We start from the raw sequence: 20,870 nt of genomic DNA on the forward strand, positions 1-20,870 counted from the left end.
ACTCGTGTATCGCAGTGCTGGAGGATAAGGGTTTTTCTTGGTGTACCTCATCTGTAACTAACTGATCAGTTTCCCAAAAGCATAGAGAGACTGCTCACTGTAAAGCTCGCTCTACCAATTTTGTGTTGCAATGCTTTTAGGGAAACTCGGCCCATTTGGATTAGGTTTTAAGATAGTAGGGAAAACTTCAAACTGTAACTTTCCCCCATCTGTGAGTTTAAATGACTGAGGTCTGCTTTCCAAAACAAACAAATTTCACAATTTTCAAATTCATGTTTTACCATCTTTATGATATAATAATGTTTGAAATAGTGTATGTGTGTGCTCTTATGAAGTGTGTATTCAATTAGAAAAACTTTAAAAAAAGGCTGAAGTGTGAAAAAAATCTACAATAAATAAATGTATCAGCATCAGAAATGCAAATCCAGCAGAGACTGGTACGAACTCGACGTGACTACGGACTGCTGGGGAACGTGAGCCGCTGCATGTTCTAGCTTACACAGCCTGCCAAAATCTGACATGACTCAACCGCGTGTGCGCACACACACACACACACACACACACGCATACGCAGTTCTACTCTCACTCAGTTTCATTCTCCTCCCTTCCTGAAACACACACAGAGCCCACCAGTCCCACCCCTGTGCACACAATATTACACTTCCTCAGCACAAACACACAAAGCACACCAGCTTGTAAGGTGAGTGGCACGTAGGATTTTATTGTTCTGGTATCATCCAGAGGAGAAGCACTGCTACAGATTTTTAGTCAACATTGCAAAATTTAAAAATATATATAATATCATACTTAAAAAAAGTCCTGATCCTTGAATAAATACTACTTAACTACAGAGCAGTGGAAATTCTAGTGGCGAAGATAAAAGGTTAAAGTATGGAGTGCTTATTAATGCTTATTTAACATTAATGCTTATTTAACGTCTGACCTAATCAATAAAATCCTGCATAGCTAAATCTCAAATGTACAATTATATAAATTAATAAATTAATACATAGTGACTTGATCATGATCTATATGAAACCAAATAATATGTATAAGTTCTTACACAAGTTTCAGCCAGAAGGGAATTAAATGCGTTTCAGATCGATAAAACTATAAAAGATTGGATCATTTCTTAACTGAGGTGTAGCTCAGGTCTGTAAAGGGCTGGAGGAAGATTCTTTCCTTTCCAAACCCTTACAAGATGATCCATCACTAACACAGATATCTCTCTCTGTCTCTCTTTCTCTCTCACACACACACACACACACACACACACACACACACACACACACACACACACACACACACACACACACTTGGAAGTCTCTATCCTTTGGCTGAATGTCACCAGTCTGCCACTGCTTTAATGGGAAGATTCAATTTTACACCTAAAGAATGAGAAATCAAAGTTAAAATTCATGTTGATATGAATGTGACACACACACACACACACACACACAAAGTGTGGTGGGGCTGTACGGTCTTCTCACACTGATAAGGGTCAGGTATGGACTACTTTAGAACTAGGTCATGCTTGGCAATTCACTGAAGCATTGACATGGGACTGAAAGAGGACACCGGACCGAGAAGAACTCTGTAAACATGTTAACACTGACAAACCTTCAGTGCAGCTCTACTGCTGTTTGCTCTGTTTTTCTCCCATGGTATCTATTGTCCAGCAAAGTATCTTAAGTGCTACATGAACATGGTGCCTTTCGCTGGGCCTGAGATTATGAAACCACAGCAGTGAAATGTAACCTTCTGTTTATGGATGTTCCATAACATTAAACGCAACTATAAAATGGTTACACAACATATCATTCGTCACTAAATTTAAAATTGTAATCGTTGGGAGATTGCTGCAGTATAAGAGGTATAAAACACTTATGGACATGCTGTTGTTGGCAAATAATCATCTTTGGAGTGGTACAGGTGACTCCGTGGTTGATTATTTTCCTAAAATAGCATGCCCCATCATATTTTATTCCTTACTTAATACACCATTTCGGAAAGCCTGCATCGGTGCAGTCTCATCAGTATTACTGATATTTTATATTATTATATATTAACATATTAATATAAATTGTTATTAATATATTATATATTAATATATTATTTTATTAATATTATTAACGTATCACATAATGTACAAATTATGCAGAAAAAATGATTAAAACAATGGATTAACTCACATATAATAGGCTGCATAATTTCATCAAAGATTAATGTAAAATTGATAACACAGTTGTACACAATTCATATTTGTCAATGTGTATGAGCTAATGACAACTGCATGTCCCAAATATTCACTTTCTATACCCATGCACCCATACGGATTCGAGAATTAGTGCACCATAGTCAGAGTGCACACTTGGAGGAGGACTGCATGGCTTAGGATGAGATTTGGGTTGGTTATTTTGTAAACATTACCTAGAGCCACTATAACACAAGTCTGTTTAAATGAATAAAGCACGGCGTCAGTCAGTGTCACACTTTTCTCCTTCTTACCTGCCATGATCATGTTGGTTTGTCCATCATCAGTGGACGTAAGTCTGAACCTCGGCCAGTCTGGAGCAGCTGGGTGTGCTCATTCTCTGAGCTCTCTGATATAGGTCACTGTCACCAAAATAGCGTGCACGATACAGCAAACCCTCCTCTGTGGACATACACACATGGACATGATATTCATTCTGCATATTGAAATACTAAACACTTAAACGGTTTTCTTTTCAGACTTCCTAACAGGAACAAGTCGTCATGGCAACTTCCCCTCCCCAGAATCACATCCATAGGTGAAAAAAACCCCACCACGCACCCACGACCCGTTCACTGGCTTTGCTGCAGGATTATCAGGAGCTGTGTTTACTCAGCTAATGAGGAAATACACACTGCCACCATCAATACTGACAAAGCAGAGCTGATAAGCAGTAAAGGTTTCCATTTCTGAGCTGGAAACGTTTTAGTACCTGGTTTAAAAGGAAGACAGCAGTTCATTCTACGGAATACTCTGATGTTTGACAATGAGTTTGAAGATGAAGCAAGATAATAAAGACGCAAACTGTGAGTCAGAATGCAAGTGAATTAAGAAACCTGGACTAACCGGCTGAAGGCAACATCGATTAATCATGACACAGTGTGACGTGCCTGCTTGTGTAGAAATAACCAAAAACCCAAACAACACAATCAGAGGAAATGTTTTGTGGTTTTGTGGCTTTGTCTGGAGGACGAATGGGGACAGCTGAACGAGTAGTGCTGAGTCAGAGACCCAGCTGAAACTCACACACATTTCACCGTACCTCTGAGTCATTTATTAAAGAAATCTGACCCATAAAAACTGATAAAAGATACGCAAGAGTAGGACTTGAGTCGCATCTGGGGTGAATTCTCCGTCCTTGCACCCAGGATCCCTCAACCCTATAGCGGTTACTGAAGATGAATTAATGAACGAAGTAGAGCTATTATTTTTTTTGAGTGAATAAGACGTGCACTTAACTTAAATCTTAACTGATCTCTGTCTGACTGGAACAGCATAAGGGCCTGACTGTTTTATTATAAGGTGTACTGGGAAGTATACTCAATATCTGAATGACTGTACGGCAATCTTTAATTTCTGCTTTCTAACAGAAAGTGTAGACACAGCAGGCACAATAATATTAATGCAGGTATGATTACATATTAGGTTAGTCAATGCAAATATGTATCACCTTGCTGGTATTACATTCATTTAAATAGATTTTTTTAAACAAATGCAATGCAAAGTAATGGTTTTAATAGTCACAGGGGGTATGTCAAGTTAAAACAATCGATAGGCACTTTGGCTGGCTTTGAAAAATAGCAATGAGTCATTTGGGAGTGAAAGAGCTGCCTCATATAGGTGAGATGAGCCTAGTGCACTGACTCACTGAAAAGAACCAAAATTCCCGTTAATGAAAGTGAGGCGGTGATGCCAGACCTAAGAATCATTTCATTTGAACAAATTGTCCATTATAATCTGCTACACACGCCTGTGATATTAAGTGCTATTTTATGGGCTTGGATTTGATTAATGGATGAACTTGCCTTCTCTAATAATCACAATTATACCTAGGGCAGGTATTAGATGTTTATTGGAATCTTGTATAGTTTGGATATTACTGTATCAGACTAAATTTAATGTTGAAATTGATTATATTGTATTGTATTGTATATTGTCAGCATATGCTACCCATAAAATGCTATTTGCTTTACCAGTACACATTTCTTATTGCTTATTTTAAAGGAAGTGGCCTAGACATGATTGAGAAACTCACGTCCTGTGACAGCTCTAACCAAAAAAAACACTTGGCCACCTTTAAAGTGTGAAAGGTGACTAGAAAATCGAGCAGCGACTTCACATAACTCTGAGAACTTTCTCCACATAAATATCGTTGTACCTTTTAAGCTACTCTAAACTCCATCTCTGAATACAGCTCTATAGCGAATATTTCATTACAGGAAAATTAAAGCCTGCGTTTGTTATGCACACACAAATCGGAACGAGGCTGATCATTTAAAAAGTCCTTTAAAAAGACACAAACCTTCTAAATGTTTGAGCTGACAGCATTTAACATGGATCAACTCGTTGCTTCAGATTAGCATGTTATGCAAATAACAGATCAAAGTTCTAACTGGAAACTGGGACATGCATCAACTGGCCGAAATCTTATCTATTTATTAATCAGATGAATGAAGGTGTATTGAGGAATGGTGCAAAGATTTAGCGTGTTTGTGGGAAGAGCGTACTGTGTTGTTTCTCCTTCCAGCAGTTGTTGCGGAGGGTGGAGATGTAGTCGTCCTCTACGCTGCGCTCCACCTGCCTCAGATTCACGCCGCTGTACTCCTGACTGAAGCGCTCGCTCACGTAGTACGGCACACGCAGGGTCTCCGTCAGCCGCTTCTGTGTGTGACCTACAGAACTGCAAACCAAAACAGCACACGTGTTTTAAAACTGATCACGTGTACAATTACAGCTGAGATGTAGTGGAAGCCTCAATTTTTAAGTGACAGCATCCAGATCAATGAATTATCTAGTAACACAGAGTCAGCATCACTGGACTTTTTATTATCCATTCATTTGCTCAACTCAGTCAGGGAGCAGAAGAGAGAACGAGATACAGAGAAGGTTGAAGTCTCTGAAACACTTCTCTTTCAACACAAATTGCATGTGATAGGCAGCCAGGGTCAAAGGGACGAGTGGTCTTAGGTTATACTGTGGCCCAACTCAGCCCATTCTGCTATCGCTCACCAGCATTAACACTCTGGGGTGGTCTGACTGAGGAATATGACATGAGGGTTCTGTTAAAGACTGCTAGCTAAGGTCCAGCTAAGAGCATGAGCTGCATACACAGGACCAAGACAGAGTTTACAAGTCTACAAGTCAGAGTTTAGAAGTTTTTTTTTTTTTTTTTTTTTTAAAAAAGAAAGGGCAGGGAGACTGATTATTTATATATTATATATATATATATATATATATATATATATATATATATATATATATATATATATATATATATATATATATATATGTTCTTGTGTGTTTGTCCAGTAAAAATTAAGCACATATTGTGTAAGTGTGAATTTAACTGCAGCTCCCTTCTTTAAGAAGGTCATGCAGATTTGTATCTGTTCAATTACTTTAGCTGTAAATTAGCTTCCAAACTAGGTAACATCTCTTACTCTTTTCACAATACATGATGCACGCATCAGTTCTCCCCTCTGTTCATTTGAACCACTTGTGCGTCTGCTGGAGCTGGAACAGGCTGGTCACTCCATGTATATGATTAGGTATTGATTAACAAGCTACTCAGTGATGGCATCAGCACACAACAGCTGGATTATCCAATATTACTACACGTCTACACGGCCGTCACGTCCTCATAGGTCTTACCTTACCTCCACTGAGTTAACAGTCTGGATCAATAAGCCTTCAACTCAAGACCAATCCTGCTTTACACTCTTCAGTGAGGCAGTTAGGGCAGGTTTCGTCCCTTTTCAAATGCTCACTTTATTTAATAATAATAATAATAATAATAATAATAATAATAATAATAATGGGATAGCTCATATAGAGAAATCATTTTAAAATGAATTTAGTAATGAATTTAGTAATAAAGAAGTGAAGAGAAAATCATTCTAAGCAACCCAAGCAACGTAAGTTAATAAACAATAGGTTTTCCTTTTCGATTTTTCAAAATAATGAAGTCTTTGGGGTAAAATGTCTGACAGCTTTTTACAATGCTGTGACACTGTTGTGTCATTTAGCTTAACAGCCTCCCACAGATGATCAAAAGGTGTTACGTGTATTAACACGAAGTGGCTCTTGTGTGTTAAATAACCTTGTGCACAGACTGTATGTGTAAGTGTGAGTCACTGAATACACACTGCATATCTGTGTCTATGTGTGTGAGTGACAGTTGGTGAGGCAGTGAGAGAGTGTGTTCGGCTGGCAATATAGATGGTTGAGCGAATGAATGGCAAAGTGGAGGGTTGTGTGTCTATGGATTTAATATGCAAGATAGATTATAATTAAATTCAAATTATAATGCAGTCATTGGGCTAAAGATGTGTGTGAGTGTGTGAACTTACGGTCTGTAGTTGAGGCTGTAGGGGGGGTCAGCCACCATCATCTGGCTGAGCGTGGACACAATAACAAGGATGAGGATGGGCATGAGCTGGACAAAGAGAGCCAAGCCACCCTGTAGCACAACACAGACACACACACACACACTTAACTTAAACTTAACTTATTTAATTTTTCCTACTGAAAAAACAAAATTAAAACACAACATGCCCCAAGACCAGTCTAGCCAGTCTGCTGGCTAAAACTAAACTTATCCAATGCTAATTCCAAATGCAGAAATATACAGTACTGTGCAAAATCTTAGAAACCTACAAATTTTGTTAGAGTTTTATTTTATGACTTCTACATTATCGAAACATTTTAGATTTAAAAAGATTAGTTTTCCAGCACAAAATTAAATGTTTGTATGTCAGTACAGAAAGCAGCATATTACATAAGAGACCACTTTTCAGATAAAAAACATAATGAAGGCTGCTGGATTTTGCTGCAAAAATAAAAAGCAAGTGCGACAAAGTCTCCAGAAGAACTGTGGCTGCTTCTGCAAGATGCTCAGTAAAACTTACAGCTCATTTCCTTATAAAACTGCACACACTGTACCTGAGACTACTATTTTTTTTTTAAAGCAAAGGACTGTCACACCCAATACTGACTTGAATATTGCTATATTCAATATTGAATTGTTTAATTTATTACCGTTTACTGATATATACATACATACATACATAATATATATATATATATATATATATATATATATATATATATATATATATATATATATATATATATATATATATATATATATATACAGTTGAGGACAAAATTATTAGCCCCCCTACAAAATAGTCATGGTTTTAAAAGTATTTCAAAAGTGCTTTTAACCAGAGCAAAAAAAAATTAACACAGCTTTTTTAGACATCCTAGTTTTATTTTGGATGCTTACATTATTTTATATTCCGCACAGAAATGAAAATATTACACAAAACACAAAAACTACCAGGGTCAAAATTATTAGCCCCCCACATTCTAATAGTCAATTGTGTATCCTTTTTGCTGGATAACTGCCTGCAGTCGTTTGGTGTAATCATCAACAAGTCTCTGACACTTCATTTGAGGAATCCTGGCCCATTCTTCTTTGGCGAATCTCTCAAGTTCCTCCAGATTCGATGGTTTTCTGGCATGGACATTTTTCTTTAGGTCACCCCACATATTTTCTATTGGAAGAGAGACGTATGTTTAGGATCGTTGTCATGTTGGAAGATGAAGCGACGACTCAGACCTAGTTTCACTGCTGACTGCTTAAGGTTTTCTTTCAAAATATCCACATATTTTTCTTTATTCATGATCCCTTCCACCTTGACAAGATTTCCAGTTCCAGATGCACTGAAGCATCCCCACAGCATAATACTCCCACCACCGTGTTTCACTGTGGGGATGGTGTTCTTTGGGTTGAATGCTTCTCCCTTTTTTCTCCAAACGTAAGCAGTGTCTCTGTGGCCAAAGAGCTCTAGTTTAGTCTCATCAGACCATAAGACACGCTTCCAGTATGAATAATCTTTCTCCAGGTTGTCCTGAGCATACTTAAGTCTGGCTTGAAGGTGTCTTTTCTTCAAAAGTGGAGTTTTTCTTGGTCTGCAACCTCGCAGTTCATTCCTGTGCAGAGCTCTAGTGATGGTCTTCTTAGAGACTATGATTCCTGATGTGGCCAAGTCATTCGCCAGTGTCTTGGCAGTTGTTCTGGGGTCTTTAGACACATCTCTCACTAGTTTTCTTTCCAGTGTCTTTGAAATCTTTCGCTTCCTACCTCTGCCAGGCTTGTTCTGCACTGTGTGGCTTTCTTTGAATTTCCGGATTATACCTCTCACTCCGGTTCTTGAGACTTGGAAACGCTTGGATAGCTTTGTATATCCTTCTCCTGTTTTATGTGCATCAATAATTCTTTGTCTCAAGTCCAAACAGATTTCCTTTGTTTTTGGCATGTTGCTTTCTCAAATGACAGCTCAATGACCCATACTGAGGCTTTTATACCTTAATTTAACTTAATTATTGAGTGAGATCACCTGTTCCACCTGATCACCTTTACGCACATCACCTGTGAAGGTAAAGGACTTAATAAATGGTCATTTCTTATAGGGGGCTAATAATAATGTCCCTGGTCATTTTAGCTTTTTCTTACATAACAATGTTTTGGTGTGCAAATATAAATATTTTGGTCCTTCTAACGAAAAATAGTATGTGCAGAAATGCTGTGTTAAAAATTCCTTGCTCTGTTAAATAGGTACTTGGGAATATCTTGAGGAAACTTAAAATTTCATAGGGGGGCTAATAATTTTGTCCTCAACTGTATAATATATATATATATATATATATATATATATATATATATATATATATATATATATATATATATATGTATGTGTGTGTGTGTGTGTAATGTAGAAACATTTAATTTCATTATTTTTGAAGGCATCTTTGCTCTACAGCATTTCTTTGCATGTGCCTAAGACTTTTGCACAGTACTGTACGTCTAGGGTTAAATGAATTAACTTTAATAGTACAAAGCAAATCACATTTATAAATAAAATTCAACAAAATAGCCAGCAAAATGGCATGCATACTCTAACTAGTACCATGAAGAAAAAAAAAAAAAAAAAAAAAAAAAATCACAAAAAAGTTAAGCAGTAAGTATGTGTAACATGGTGAATTATTCAACATAAATTATTTGTGCTAAATAACTGATCAGGTTTCTGCATTTGAGAGCCATCATGCCTCAACTGACGCTTCAGTATACAGCATGCAGTCCTGTCCACAGCTCACTGCTGCTCTCTACTGTTCCACACATGCTACAGGTCTTACTGTACATCATCCTGCCATCATCATATCCATAAACAATACCACCACAGGATAGCAAAACCAAAGCAATGCACTCTAAGAATTAATGCTCAGGTTTTGGATGCTCTACATAAAACCTGCTGTGAATCCGTATTTAAAAAAACAAAAAATACTGTGGGGAAACAACAGTTTCACAAAATTCCTGTACAGACACAACTCTTCTGAAGTACACTATATGGCCAAAAGTATGTGGACACCTGACCATCACACCTATATGTGGTTCTTCCCCAAACCGTTGCAACAAAGATGGAAGCACACAATTGTACGGGATGTCTTTGTATGCATTAGGATTTACCTTCACTAGAACCAAGAAGCCCAAACATCTTCCAGCATGACAATGCCACTATGCATAAAGTGAGATCCATGAAGACATGGTTTGCCAAGTTTGAAGTGGAAGAAATGATATGGCCTGCACAGATCCCTGACCTCAACCCCACTGAATATCTTTGGGATGAACTGGAACGCTGACTGCACCTCAGGTCTCCTCACCCGACATCAATGCCTGACCTCACTAACGCTCTTGTGGCTAGATGAACACAAATCCCCACAGCCACGCTCCAAAATCTAGTGGAAAGCCTTCCCAGAAGAGTGGAGCTTATTATAACAGCAAAATGAGGACTAAATCTGGAATGAGATTTTCAAAAAGCACATATGAGTGTGACGGTCAAGTGTCCACAAACCTCTGGCCATATAGTGTAGCCTGTAGATAATATTATTCATTAACTTACATAATTGCATAATATTGAATTTATATATATATATATATATATATATATATATATATATATATATATATATATATATATATATATATATATATATATACACACACACACGCACACACACACACACACACACACACACACATTCTCTCTGGTTTATAGAGCTGTTCAACGACACTTTACTTACACCTCTCTCTTCCCTTCTTGCACCACGCTGTTGGCTGAAGTGCATTCGCCCGTTGCTGTACATGTGAACATTACCTGAGAACACAATGTGACATAAAATATATCCGTCACGCTATACTATACATCAAGCTTACTTATATAGTAATATCTCAAAAACACACTATGAATGTAATTCGTAAACTACAATAGCTTGTACAAGAGCTGTCAAATACTTTCAAGGGATGTGCATGGCTACACTCACCTGGTTAATCATAATCATATACCAGTATTCAAATATTCAAATCACTGCTAAGCTTTTGATTATGCCCTATGCCAACATGAGGTCATTGAGGAGAGATGAAAAAGAAAAGCCACATCTGGAAGTGTGTTGCTGCAGAAAGCAGCACTGTAATGGTGTGCAAAAGGTGTGTATCGGGACTAAATGTAGTCTCTGTGTCTAATAGTGCAGTGGAACAGAGCAAACAAACACACAGACACTCACTAGAGGGAAATCCTCCTCCGAAGAACATGTTAAACAGATCCTCTGGGGAGATATCAGGCTGGAAGTCTCGCTCGGAGTGTCTTCGTCTGCCAGCGCAGCTTCTCACCTCGCCATACTGATCATAGTGACGCCTCTTCTCCGGGTTGGACAACACGGCGTACGCGTTCCCAATAGCTACACGACACACCACCATTAGCATACAACCACAACAGGAATACATATGGAACATCTGGAACAGTGGTCAGTAGTATGTAAGGTATTTAAAGGTGAGTATCACTTCCAGCAGTTAAAACATTGTAGCACAGTGATGTCTTCTTGAAAAATATATTACAAAAAATATATCACGTAGCCCGATGTATAATGTAGCAATGGCATATATAAGAGTGTCAAGAGAAGGTTTGAATTACTTTGCAATATAAAAAGGTGATATACCTAAAACGTCACGCTCACCTTTAAAAGCTTCTGTAGCACCAGGTGCATGGTTCTTATCCGGGTGAAACTTCAGCGCCAGTTTCCTATACGCCTTTTTAAGGTCATCATCTGATGCATCTTTCTGCACCCCGAGAATCTCATAGTAGTTTTTACATTGTTTTATTCTACCAAGAACAGAACAACACTGATGTGAGGGCAAGGACAGACTTTGCATGCATCATCTGAGTGAATTAAGCACTAATTAATCTTAATAGCAATTTTTAAAAATATCTAGAACTAACTCATACTGAGGATGAGAGCCGAAATAAAAGGATTAACTCATTTTAAGCAGCTTAGAGGAGTCAGGATCTAAACACAGAGGCTCAGCTCACACAGGCTGAATTGTGCTTATTACGATATGAACAGCAAAAAATTCAGTGCTGCTGAACATGTGACTTTTCTTGTGTGTTGTGCAAGTTTACTGCAAAGCTTCAGCGGAAATATTTTTCCTTTTACCGAGATTTGAGGAAGCTATTCCTCCTCTTTATGTGCCTTGTGGCCTAAAATGACTGGTTTATTCAGCGTGCATGATAACAAAGTTTACTTAGTGAGTATACAGTGGTTAACTGTTATCTAAATGGCTACTCATAGGCTGGTAAGATTCTTATCTTTTTCTTTTATTCTTTTTCATCAAACACACACACACACACACACACACACACACAAAGCTGCAACGTCAGTATAATTTAGCATAAATACAAGAAAACCCTAAGACTGCCCATTGTTCTTCAGAAAAATCCTGCAACTTCTACTTCTGAAGAACAGTGGGCAGTGTAACTGCTCAGGACAAACAAGAGACTCATGAACAACTATCACAAAACATAAAAACAGTTGTTGATCATCCAGGTAACAACACACAGTATTAAGAATCAAGCGTATGTAAACTTTTGAACTGGTTCATTTGTGTAAATTCAGTTAGTATTGTGTCTTGTGGACTATATGTAAATATCTGCTATGTGAAACAGCTTATTCATCGCAGTACTAAATGAAAAAAAAAAAACAAAATGCAATTTTTACGATCTGTCTTTTTTTAAAAAAAATTATTAACATTTTGCGGATTCTGCAAGGCGTACGTAAACTGAAGACCACAACTGTATTTTGGATCAAAGTACACGCATGAAATAAGAATCAGGGATGCTATGTCTTCAAGGTGAGAATTTCAGTGACACAATCCACTACCCTTACCTTTTCACAGCATCTGCTTGTTCTGTAGTGTATGCTTTGGCTGATTCGGATCTCGTCTCCTCTGCAGCACTGTGGTTATTAGCACTGGACTGGTTTTCCTCGGGACCCTCGCTGTCTCCTGCAGAACCGCTGTGAGTGGATGCATGTCCATTCTGCTGCAGAGACTCCAACAATGCTGCAAACACCAAAAGTAAAAGAAAAAAAGCACTCAATTACCAAAATGATCATATATGACTACTAAAAGCTAGTCTCAGACTGAAAAACATTAGAAATAAACTAAAGCATTTAGTAGGTGACATGGCAAAAATATCATAGCACAATACTTGAGATATATTATCTTCACAATACACAATATCACGATATATCATTTTACTTTGGTTTTGCTTTAAAAAAAATAAAATAAAATAAAAAAAATCACCGACTAGGGCCACAATAGGGAAAATCAGAGAATTTTGGCTAGCATTTATTAAAAGGTATGCATTTCATGTAGAAATAAAGGCAATTAAATTATTCTGCCAAAATAGTTTTAAATGTCCAATAAGTTACTTTTTGCAGTGAGGAACAATGGAGCACTGATACCTGAAGATAATGATAACACTTAAAACAGCACATCATGACATCATATCATATTGTCCAGTCCTAGCTTTTATGACAGTGCTAGCTCCACAATTAGATTCCTCTTATTTCAGAAATTGTAATGCAGAGAGATCTAGTTCTCAGCACAGTAAACCAAGGTGTGCAAAAGTTTTCAAATATTAGACTCAGCTGTATTACATTAGACACAAACCCCTTATAATCCACAGCAGCAGGACATTTATTCTACTCCCACTGTGCCCAAGAACCGTAGTTCAGACTTTGAAGAGAGGACTCCATGTGTGTGTAGGGTTGTTCCAAACTGGTGCGCGAGTAGGGAAAGACTGGAAAAATGTTAAAATCTTCAAACTTCATGGGCGTGTTTGTCTTTTGTGGTGTTACCGAAACTTACCATGTTCCACCTTCTGGTGCATCTCAGCACAGTTTAACAATTTCTGTCTGTCTGGTCCACAATAATTAATCATATCAACATGAATATTAAACTGATGATCAGATTAATGAGTTTGTCTTTTGTTTTAACAGCATGCTCCTGACATTCTCCACTCAAATCAAGCTCTCATAATACGTGTGTGTGTGTGTGTGTGTGTGTGTGTCAGAGTACTACACATCTTACTGCTTTCATTACTTTAACACTGCTTTCATTACTTTAACACGCCTGGTCAGAGCAGTACTCTGACACACACACACACACACACACACACACACACACGTATTATGAGAGCTTGATTTGAGTGGAGAATGTCAGGAGCATGCTGTTAAAACAAAAGACAAACTCATTAATCTGGTAAAACTGTCACCCCTTTTTAATCCCCACTGGATTATGGCCATCGTGTGATATTATGTAATCCATATGTGACATGTATACATCAAGATGCCTTGAATCTGGTGAATAGGATTACAAGACAACTGTGATTAGAATAAATTAAAAGCCAAAAGTTTAACAAATGAGCAATAAAAAAGACATATACAGTATTTTGTTCTATATAAACAAATGGATGGTCTAATCAGAGTATAATATGACAGCTACTCACTATCACTCCTGATAAAGACAACTACACTTCTACATGTTTACAGTTTCACTGATTTCTGCGTGTATTTGTGGCATGCAGTTAGAATAAACCTGACAGCCATCAATACCAAAACAGAGCCTAGATATAGTCACAGATAGCAAGAACATGTCGAGACGTACTTCTAAGACACTTAGATAGTGATAACAGTCATATTATAAAACATGCCAAAGGCGATCGTTGAGTGTTATTTGATATTAAAGCTAAGCAGACGTGGGAAACTAGCTAGTCGGCTTATCAGTGCTCACCGTGTGCCTTGTCCGTCGGAAACAGTCTCTGTGCTTTTTCTAAAAACCGTTTCGCTTTGTCAACTTCTTTCTTCTTTATTGCTTTGACTGCAATATCGATGCACCGTTCAGCTTCGTCCTTATTCACCTCCATCACGCTTTATATACCATATGATCCTTTAGAAATTAGCTAAATAAATAAACACTTAGCATAACTAGGCGGCGCCTTCTGATGACGTCAGGCAAACCTGTTCTATTTTTTTCTATGTCGCATACTGACGTATTCTCTCTGTGTGAGCAAGAAGAAGGTTTAACATGACATGATAAACAGGTAGCTTATTTGAGCTTGTCTTTTGTAGATATTAAATAAAGAAACTATAAAGAAGAAGGCCATATAAGTTTTTTTGATAAGTAACATCTTATTGGCTAAACATTTTATCCACAAATGCAGATTTTTTTAAAATCTCCCCCTGTTTATTGTCTTTATGAACTATCTGGTACAATAGCCAAAAGCCCTGTCAGAAAATTAGAAATAAATAAGATAGGTTTTTGTTGACATTTGATATTTGATAAATATAATTTATTATAAAAAAAAAATTGTACTCATTGATACAGCTGTATTTGTGTTTATAAGGTTACCATCTGTCTTTTCGAGCTTTGTCAGGGGTTAATGTTATGTTGTGTCTAAGCCTTTGTTATGAAGTTAAATGAGTGGATTGTAACCTGAATGCCATCTTCTTGTAATAGACTTGGTTTTCATTGAAGAAAAAAAGGTTTAATAATAAGGTTTTTAAGGTTAATTATATTTTCCTCTAACCTATTGTCCTTTTCCTGCTGAATAAAGTGAATGTTTAACAGCTCTGTATGATCAGTACAATAATAACACTACAATACAATACTTGTATTAATACGATACTTGTGTAGGCACAGGACTACTGTATGAAGACATTCCTATGGGACACATTTTGAGATGTTGGCTCTGGTTGGCTCTTAGGACTTTCCGGTGCTCAGTGCTATTTTATATCTTGTTATGCATATGCATTATAATCATAATTCTGGGATATTTCTTATTCCTGACTATCCCCTTTAAGCTATTCATCTTACTCCAGTATTTGTGCCTTTTCTCCCCATGCCCTTTCCATATCTTTTTTTTCTGACATCTCATAATAAATGTTAGTAAATGTTAATAAATGTGAGTGGCCAACACTAAGCCTACGCATTCCCAAATAAGATTAGCCAGTAGTCATTACCTCCAAACTATATTAACAAATAGTTGCTATATAACTGTTACAACCATAGACTTCTTTCACTACAGATGTGAAGGAAATAACAGGGCATTGCTCATATTTGGAATCGCAGAAGGCTACTAGACTTGTTCCTAAGTGTATTTGGTTATATGTGCATGGTTTAACAGGGCTGAAAAATAAATAAATGTTTTACATTAGTTATAAGAGTGAAATCCTACTGGCATGTAATTTTTAGGTTAACAGACACACACATACACATATAAAATCTTACGATTAAAGAATACAATTGTAAAACTTCTTGTTTTTCTCAAATTATATGTTTTGGGGGAAAAGTGAATTTGTGTTCTTAACTTATTCTCGGTGCAGATTCAAAATGAACTGTTCACGTGTATAAAAAAACTCACCTACCTGTTGAAAATCTTAATTTGCATATAGACTAATTTACATTTATTAGCACAGAAAGAGATGTCTTTAATGTCTCTGTTACCATGATAAGAACCTTGTAAATGGCAACCAATACTAGCTCAGTATTTTAGCTGAGGGTTTAAATATATTGTCTTAAATGATCTCAGTCTCAGCGAAACACACCACAGATGTAGGCTACTTACTGAACAGTTTGCATCCTGGGTCATTCTGCTTTGAAATACTAGCCTGATGCCCATCCCACCACCCCAAACCCCAGGTTATCTGGTGATTGTTCTTATTTAATGACTTATTAAACCAGATTATCAACATTTTCAATTCTAAAAGCATTAATTCTGATGGTTTGAGACCGTCCTGGTCCTCATCACAAACGAAGATGAGGCAGCCTACAGAGAGGAGATCAGAGGTGTGTCACAATTTTGCCATGACAGTGACCTCTGTCTTAACATCAGCAAAACAAAGGAAAAGATAATGGACTACAAGAAGTCCCAGAGCAGAGTACACACTCCCTTACACATCAATGGAGCTGCTGTGGAAAGAGTCGAGAACTTCAAGCTTCTCAGTGTCCATGTCACCGATGACCTCACCTCGTCCCTCCACACCAAGACAATCATACGGTCTGCCTGTTTGGACTGAACCCAGAAAACCTCACCTACCCACATCCTAACTGGGTGCATCAATGTATGATATAGCAGTTGCTCCGCACACAACCGCGAGGCTCTCCAGAGAGTGGTGAGAACAGCAGAACCCATCACAGGCTACAAACTCCCAGCCATACAGGACACTGGTCACGGTGCCTGAGAAAAGCACATAAAAGCACCTCAGATCTCAGTCACCCAGCACACAATTTATTCTCTGACTAAAGAACAGCTTTTACCTGTAGGCTATCAAGCTCCTAAACAGCCTGCAGACAGGTCGTCAGTGTCCCAAGTATCACCAAGTCACTTGTCACACTTTTCACTTGTTTTTCCCCCTGCTCCCCCTTCTGCCACTTGGAAACTTTACACAACTTTAGTGCAATAACGTGCTGTATGTTGTACTTTGTTATTGTACTGTGATTGTACATACTTGTCTATGCTCTTCACTGTGTGTGTGTGTGTGTGTGTGTGTATGATGTTCTTTCATGTGAGCAGCTTAATCTACCCTCACTACAAGCATTTCAATGTACATGTGTCCTGGCATACTGTGCAAATGATAAATCAACTTGATTTGACTTGAGATCATATCATGTATGCTAATACACTTTTCTTTTTCTCAGATGAACAGTACATACCCAACATCATTTCACCTCATTGACATTAAGACAGGAAGAACTCCTATTTCCCCATCATTATGCATTGCCAATGTAAGTGTTCTCAGAATGTTATGCAAAATTTATATTTCCTGGGGATGTAACTGAGACATTTCAATTGATTTATTTTCCTGGAAGATGCTTAGTTTTACCAAAACTGTACAAGTTGAACAGAGCCTTAGCCCATTTTGCACTTCAAAGCTTTCCATTTACACACGCAATACTGATAATATATATTCGTCAAATTGGTTTTTTTAATATGATCACATTGAGCTAAAATATTTTACAACAAATATACACAGCCCAAAAATCATTATTTTGAATTAATAATGTCAACTGCCATCATACACACAATCTCATAACTCTTCTAGCAGTTTTTTAAAGCCCTTAAAATTTTAGCACCCATACATATGTCAGGGTTTATGAATGATTGTGCATCAAATCAAAATTTAAAATCATGCAGTACTACCTTCCTAAATCATCCAGAGGAAAAAAAAAGAACATCCTTTCTTCTGCAACAGAGATTCGGAAATCCTTTTCAGCAGACAGTTGGAATATATGTAATGTCCTATACAATCTTCTTCTTACTATTTATTATTACTATTATTACTACTTAGCCATACTCACTACCTATTTAGAGATTGCCAGAGATTCTAGGTGAGGCATCTTTACTGAGGTAGACACAAAATTACATTAAGACAGATATAATATTCATGCACTGATATAAAGGGAAATATTCTCAGGTAGCTGCTCATCTTTAAGACTAAGTGTTTGGTTTTGTTAATTAGGGTCAAAGAGAGTTCAGTGTCGAAAACAGGTTCATAGGATCAGTGGTCACTGAGCTGGATGTTCATTCTGATCGCTTGAATCGCTGCTCTCGTCGTCCCCCTCCATCCCCAGCTGCTCGAAGTCATCGTCTTCTTCATCGCATTCCTCATCCTCATCTTCCTGAGTCAGATTTTGCTGCAAAGCCTCAAGTTCCAAGAAGCGCTTCAGAAGTGTAGAAAGTGCCTCCACATCACTTAAAAAAAAAAGCCATAAACACATTTGATTGAAATGATGCATGTCTTTACTGTAGCTATACTTGTTGTTTTGGGATCATAGGGACTGAAAATGTCCCTTGTCATACCAAGAAAAACACACAAAAGTAACTTGTGGAAAAAAAGAACACAGTTACAGATACACAGTGTTTCATGAGTTTGTGTTGAATGATGTAATACAATGGGTTAACTTGGTTAGCACACAGTTTTAACCCAAATCTAGATGTTTTTGCACTAACCTGCGTCCACTGAGAGTAGCGTTCTGAGTGAGAGGATGCGAGAATCCAGTGGCCATCCGAAGCACCAGTACATAACCCGTCCCCAGGTAGCGCACCTTCTCCTCTTGAACACTTATATCACGCAAGTGCCGCAAATCCAGCAACACTGAAACAGGTATAACAGCAACATTTTTCAATATTGCTGCTTTGCCAATAATATGCTTTTAACGTAGAATGTGAGAAATGTAGAGTTATGGATAAGAGAATTTACACCTTTTTCTTGTCCTTTTTTCCACAGTGTGAGTATCACTGCATACAGACTGAAGGTTTTCAGTTCAATCACACCATTCTTTTTGTCAAATGTTACCTCCTGTAGAAAAATAAATGTCAACTTCAATTCCTAAATAGGCAAATAAGAAATGTGTAACTTAGAAATACGAGTGTGTGATAAAACACACACTTGACATCATGCGTCTCTTACTTCCCACTCCTCCATGTTTTGTAAGGCAACAAATATGCAGCCTGTTATGTAAAACAGTTTCCACAACACGCTGTCTACAGGGTAAGATCGAAAAAGAAACATTGTTATTAAAGAAATAAATCAGAACCATTTTAAACGTGATTTCAACTTACACCTAGTCCACCTAGATGCACTTTGCAGGTATACAATTACTGAATGAAACAGGATCACTACAAGATTACTGCTAAACAGATGTAATTTGGGTGGCAGACTGCTGACGCTGACACTGACACGGTCATGGGAGTCGCATGGTGGTATGTGTGTTGATGGTACAAATGTATCATGTGCAGCAGTGTTGTTGGGTATTTAACACACCTTGTATTTGGCCACGTTATTAGACACCTTATTGTTGCGTATTGTAGGTGTATATTTAGAGACTGTAGCTCATTTATCCTGACAAATTTTGCATTAATTGTCCTCTGCTGCTTTATCAGAGTTTTTCAGACTACTGCACTAATATTAGCAGGTTATATTTGGTTGGTGGGGTGTTTCAAATCCCAGAAGTGACATTAAAATGTTTAAAGATTCCAGCAACACCAATGGTGAGTCTACATGATACAGGGTATACAAAAATAACATCATATATATATATATCGGTGCGGACTTAGCACTAGGCAAAGGTAGGCAACTGCCTTGGGCCGCCAGAAGCCATGGGCCCCCTAAAAATGCAAATTATATATATTTTTTAATTAATAATGCTAAATAACAGGCCCCATTCCTATATTTTGCCTAGGGCCCCCAAATGACTAAATCCACCCCTGTATATATACATACATATACATATATACATATACATATACATATATACATATACATATATACACACACACATACATATACATACATATATATATATATATATATATATATATATATATATATATATATATATATATATATATATATACATACAGAGTGATGTTTACCTGAACTGTAATATGCTGCTGCCAGGCCAACTGACACAATCCCTGGAAGAAAAGTAAAACAGCAAATGTCATGTAAAGAGAATACGCAGTTCCTTGTAAGCAAACTGCACAATGTCAACTTCCCCCCATTCATACCAACAAACAGAGACCAAGATCTGATCCCTGGTGATCTTTTCAGATGGAGAAGATCAGATGTGTGCTTCTCAATCACCATGTACACCATCTGTAAATATATGTTCAGGTTTTCAAACTGCATAACATGACTCAATGAGTGTGCTTAAGAGTTGCACAATTTCCTGTTTAACAGTCACAGTTAACAGTAATTTTATTTCATTTCACTGCATAAGATATTAAGTAGATTAGTTCTACTACAAAGCACTGACGCTTGCACATGAGGAAAATACACAGACAGAACTGCAATAGTTTTTAAGACATGAAAACATGTATACAGTGAGTATGATGGGAAGGACAACACCCACACCAGTGTCTCGTATAGACCCCGGATCAGATGTGGTCACGACGGTGGGACTGCAGAAACCGGAAGTAACCGAAAAAAAACAACTCACCTTATCAAGTCTTTAAAGTGTCCGTGAACCGAAACTGTCGAATCCACGAAATAACAGACTTTATTATGATAATAGATGTTTTCTGCTGGTCCATACGTTTCTGGAAAGCCAATTTCGGGGATTCCCAACTTCCGCCAAAGCGCAGTGGATTGTGATTGGATGGTGACATTTTGAAGCTCCGCCTCCTCGAAGCTCCACCCATAAATATTCTCACTC

The 20,870-nt window shown here is 37.5% G+C and overlaps 2 protein-coding genes across 2 annotated transcripts; both read right to left on the bottom strand.

Moving 5' to 3' along the window:
* Positions 1–693: 693 nt before the first annotated feature.
* dnajb12b (DnaJ heat shock protein family (Hsp40) member B12b) lies at positions 694–14,703 on the bottom strand. The gene is made up of 9 exons (XM_026915546.3): positions 14,445–14,703; positions 12,536–12,710; positions 11,330–11,475; positions 10,880–11,053; positions 10,400–10,473; positions 6,604–6,713; positions 4,762–4,934; positions 2,509–2,656; positions 694–1,388 (listed from the first exon to the last, which is right to left on the bottom strand). Exons 1-8 carry the CDS (start codon positions 14,575–14,577, stop codon positions 2,538–2,540), a joined length of 1,104 nt encoding a protein of 367 aa, XP_026771347.3. The 5' UTR covers positions 14,578–14,703; the 3' UTR covers positions 694–1,388; positions 2,509–2,537.
* A 2,913-nt stretch (positions 14,704–17,616) lies between these two features.
* On the bottom strand, positions 17,617–20,803 carry LOC113527156 (cytochrome b-245 chaperone 1 homolog). Its single transcript, XM_026914712.3, has 7 exons — positions 20,655–20,803; positions 20,224–20,311; positions 20,089–20,130; positions 19,124–19,197; positions 18,916–19,012; positions 18,664–18,808; positions 17,617–18,405 (listed from the first exon to the last, which is right to left on the bottom strand). Exons 2-7 carry the CDS (start codon positions 20,309–20,311, stop codon positions 18,219–18,221), a joined length of 633 nt encoding a protein of 210 aa, XP_026770513.1. The 5' UTR covers positions 20,655–20,803; the 3' UTR covers positions 17,617–18,218.
* Positions 20,804–20,870: the final 67 nt, after the last annotated feature.

This window comes from Pangasianodon hypophthalmus, chromosome 12, assembly GCF_027358585.1.
Source record: "Pangasianodon hypophthalmus isolate fPanHyp1 chromosome 12, fPanHyp1.pri, whole genome shotgun sequence".
Classification (NCBI taxonomy): Eukaryota; Metazoa; Chordata; class Actinopteri; order Siluriformes; family Pangasiidae; genus Pangasianodon; species Pangasianodon hypophthalmus.

Bases quoted from the DNA above. Each gene is read 5' to 3' on its own strand.
- LOC113527156 (XM_026914712.3), bottom strand. From the start codon at position 20,311: ATGGTGTACATGGTGATTGAGAAGCACACATCTGATCTTCTCCATCTG. The intron at 19,198-20,088 runs GTAAACATCACT...CTTACCCTGTAG, and splicing joins AGCAGCATATTACAGTTCAG to ACAGCGTGTTGTGGAAACTG. The intron at 18,809-18,915 runs GTGTAAATTCTC...TACCTGTTTCAG, and splicing joins GAAAAAAGGACAAGAAAAAG to TGTTGCTGGATTTGCGGCAC.
- dnajb12b (XM_026915546.3), bottom strand. From the start codon at position 14,577: ATGGAGGTGAATAAGGACGAAGCTGAACGGTGCATCGATATTGCAGTC. The intron at 12,711-14,444 runs GTGAGCACTGAT...TGGTGTTTGCAG, and splicing joins TCCGACGGACAAGGCACACG to CATTGTTGGAGTCTCTGCAG. The intron at 6,714-10,399 runs GTAAGTAAAGTG...GTTGTGCTACAG, and splicing joins CAAGAAGGGAAGAGAGAGGT to GGTGGCTTGGCTCTCTTTGT.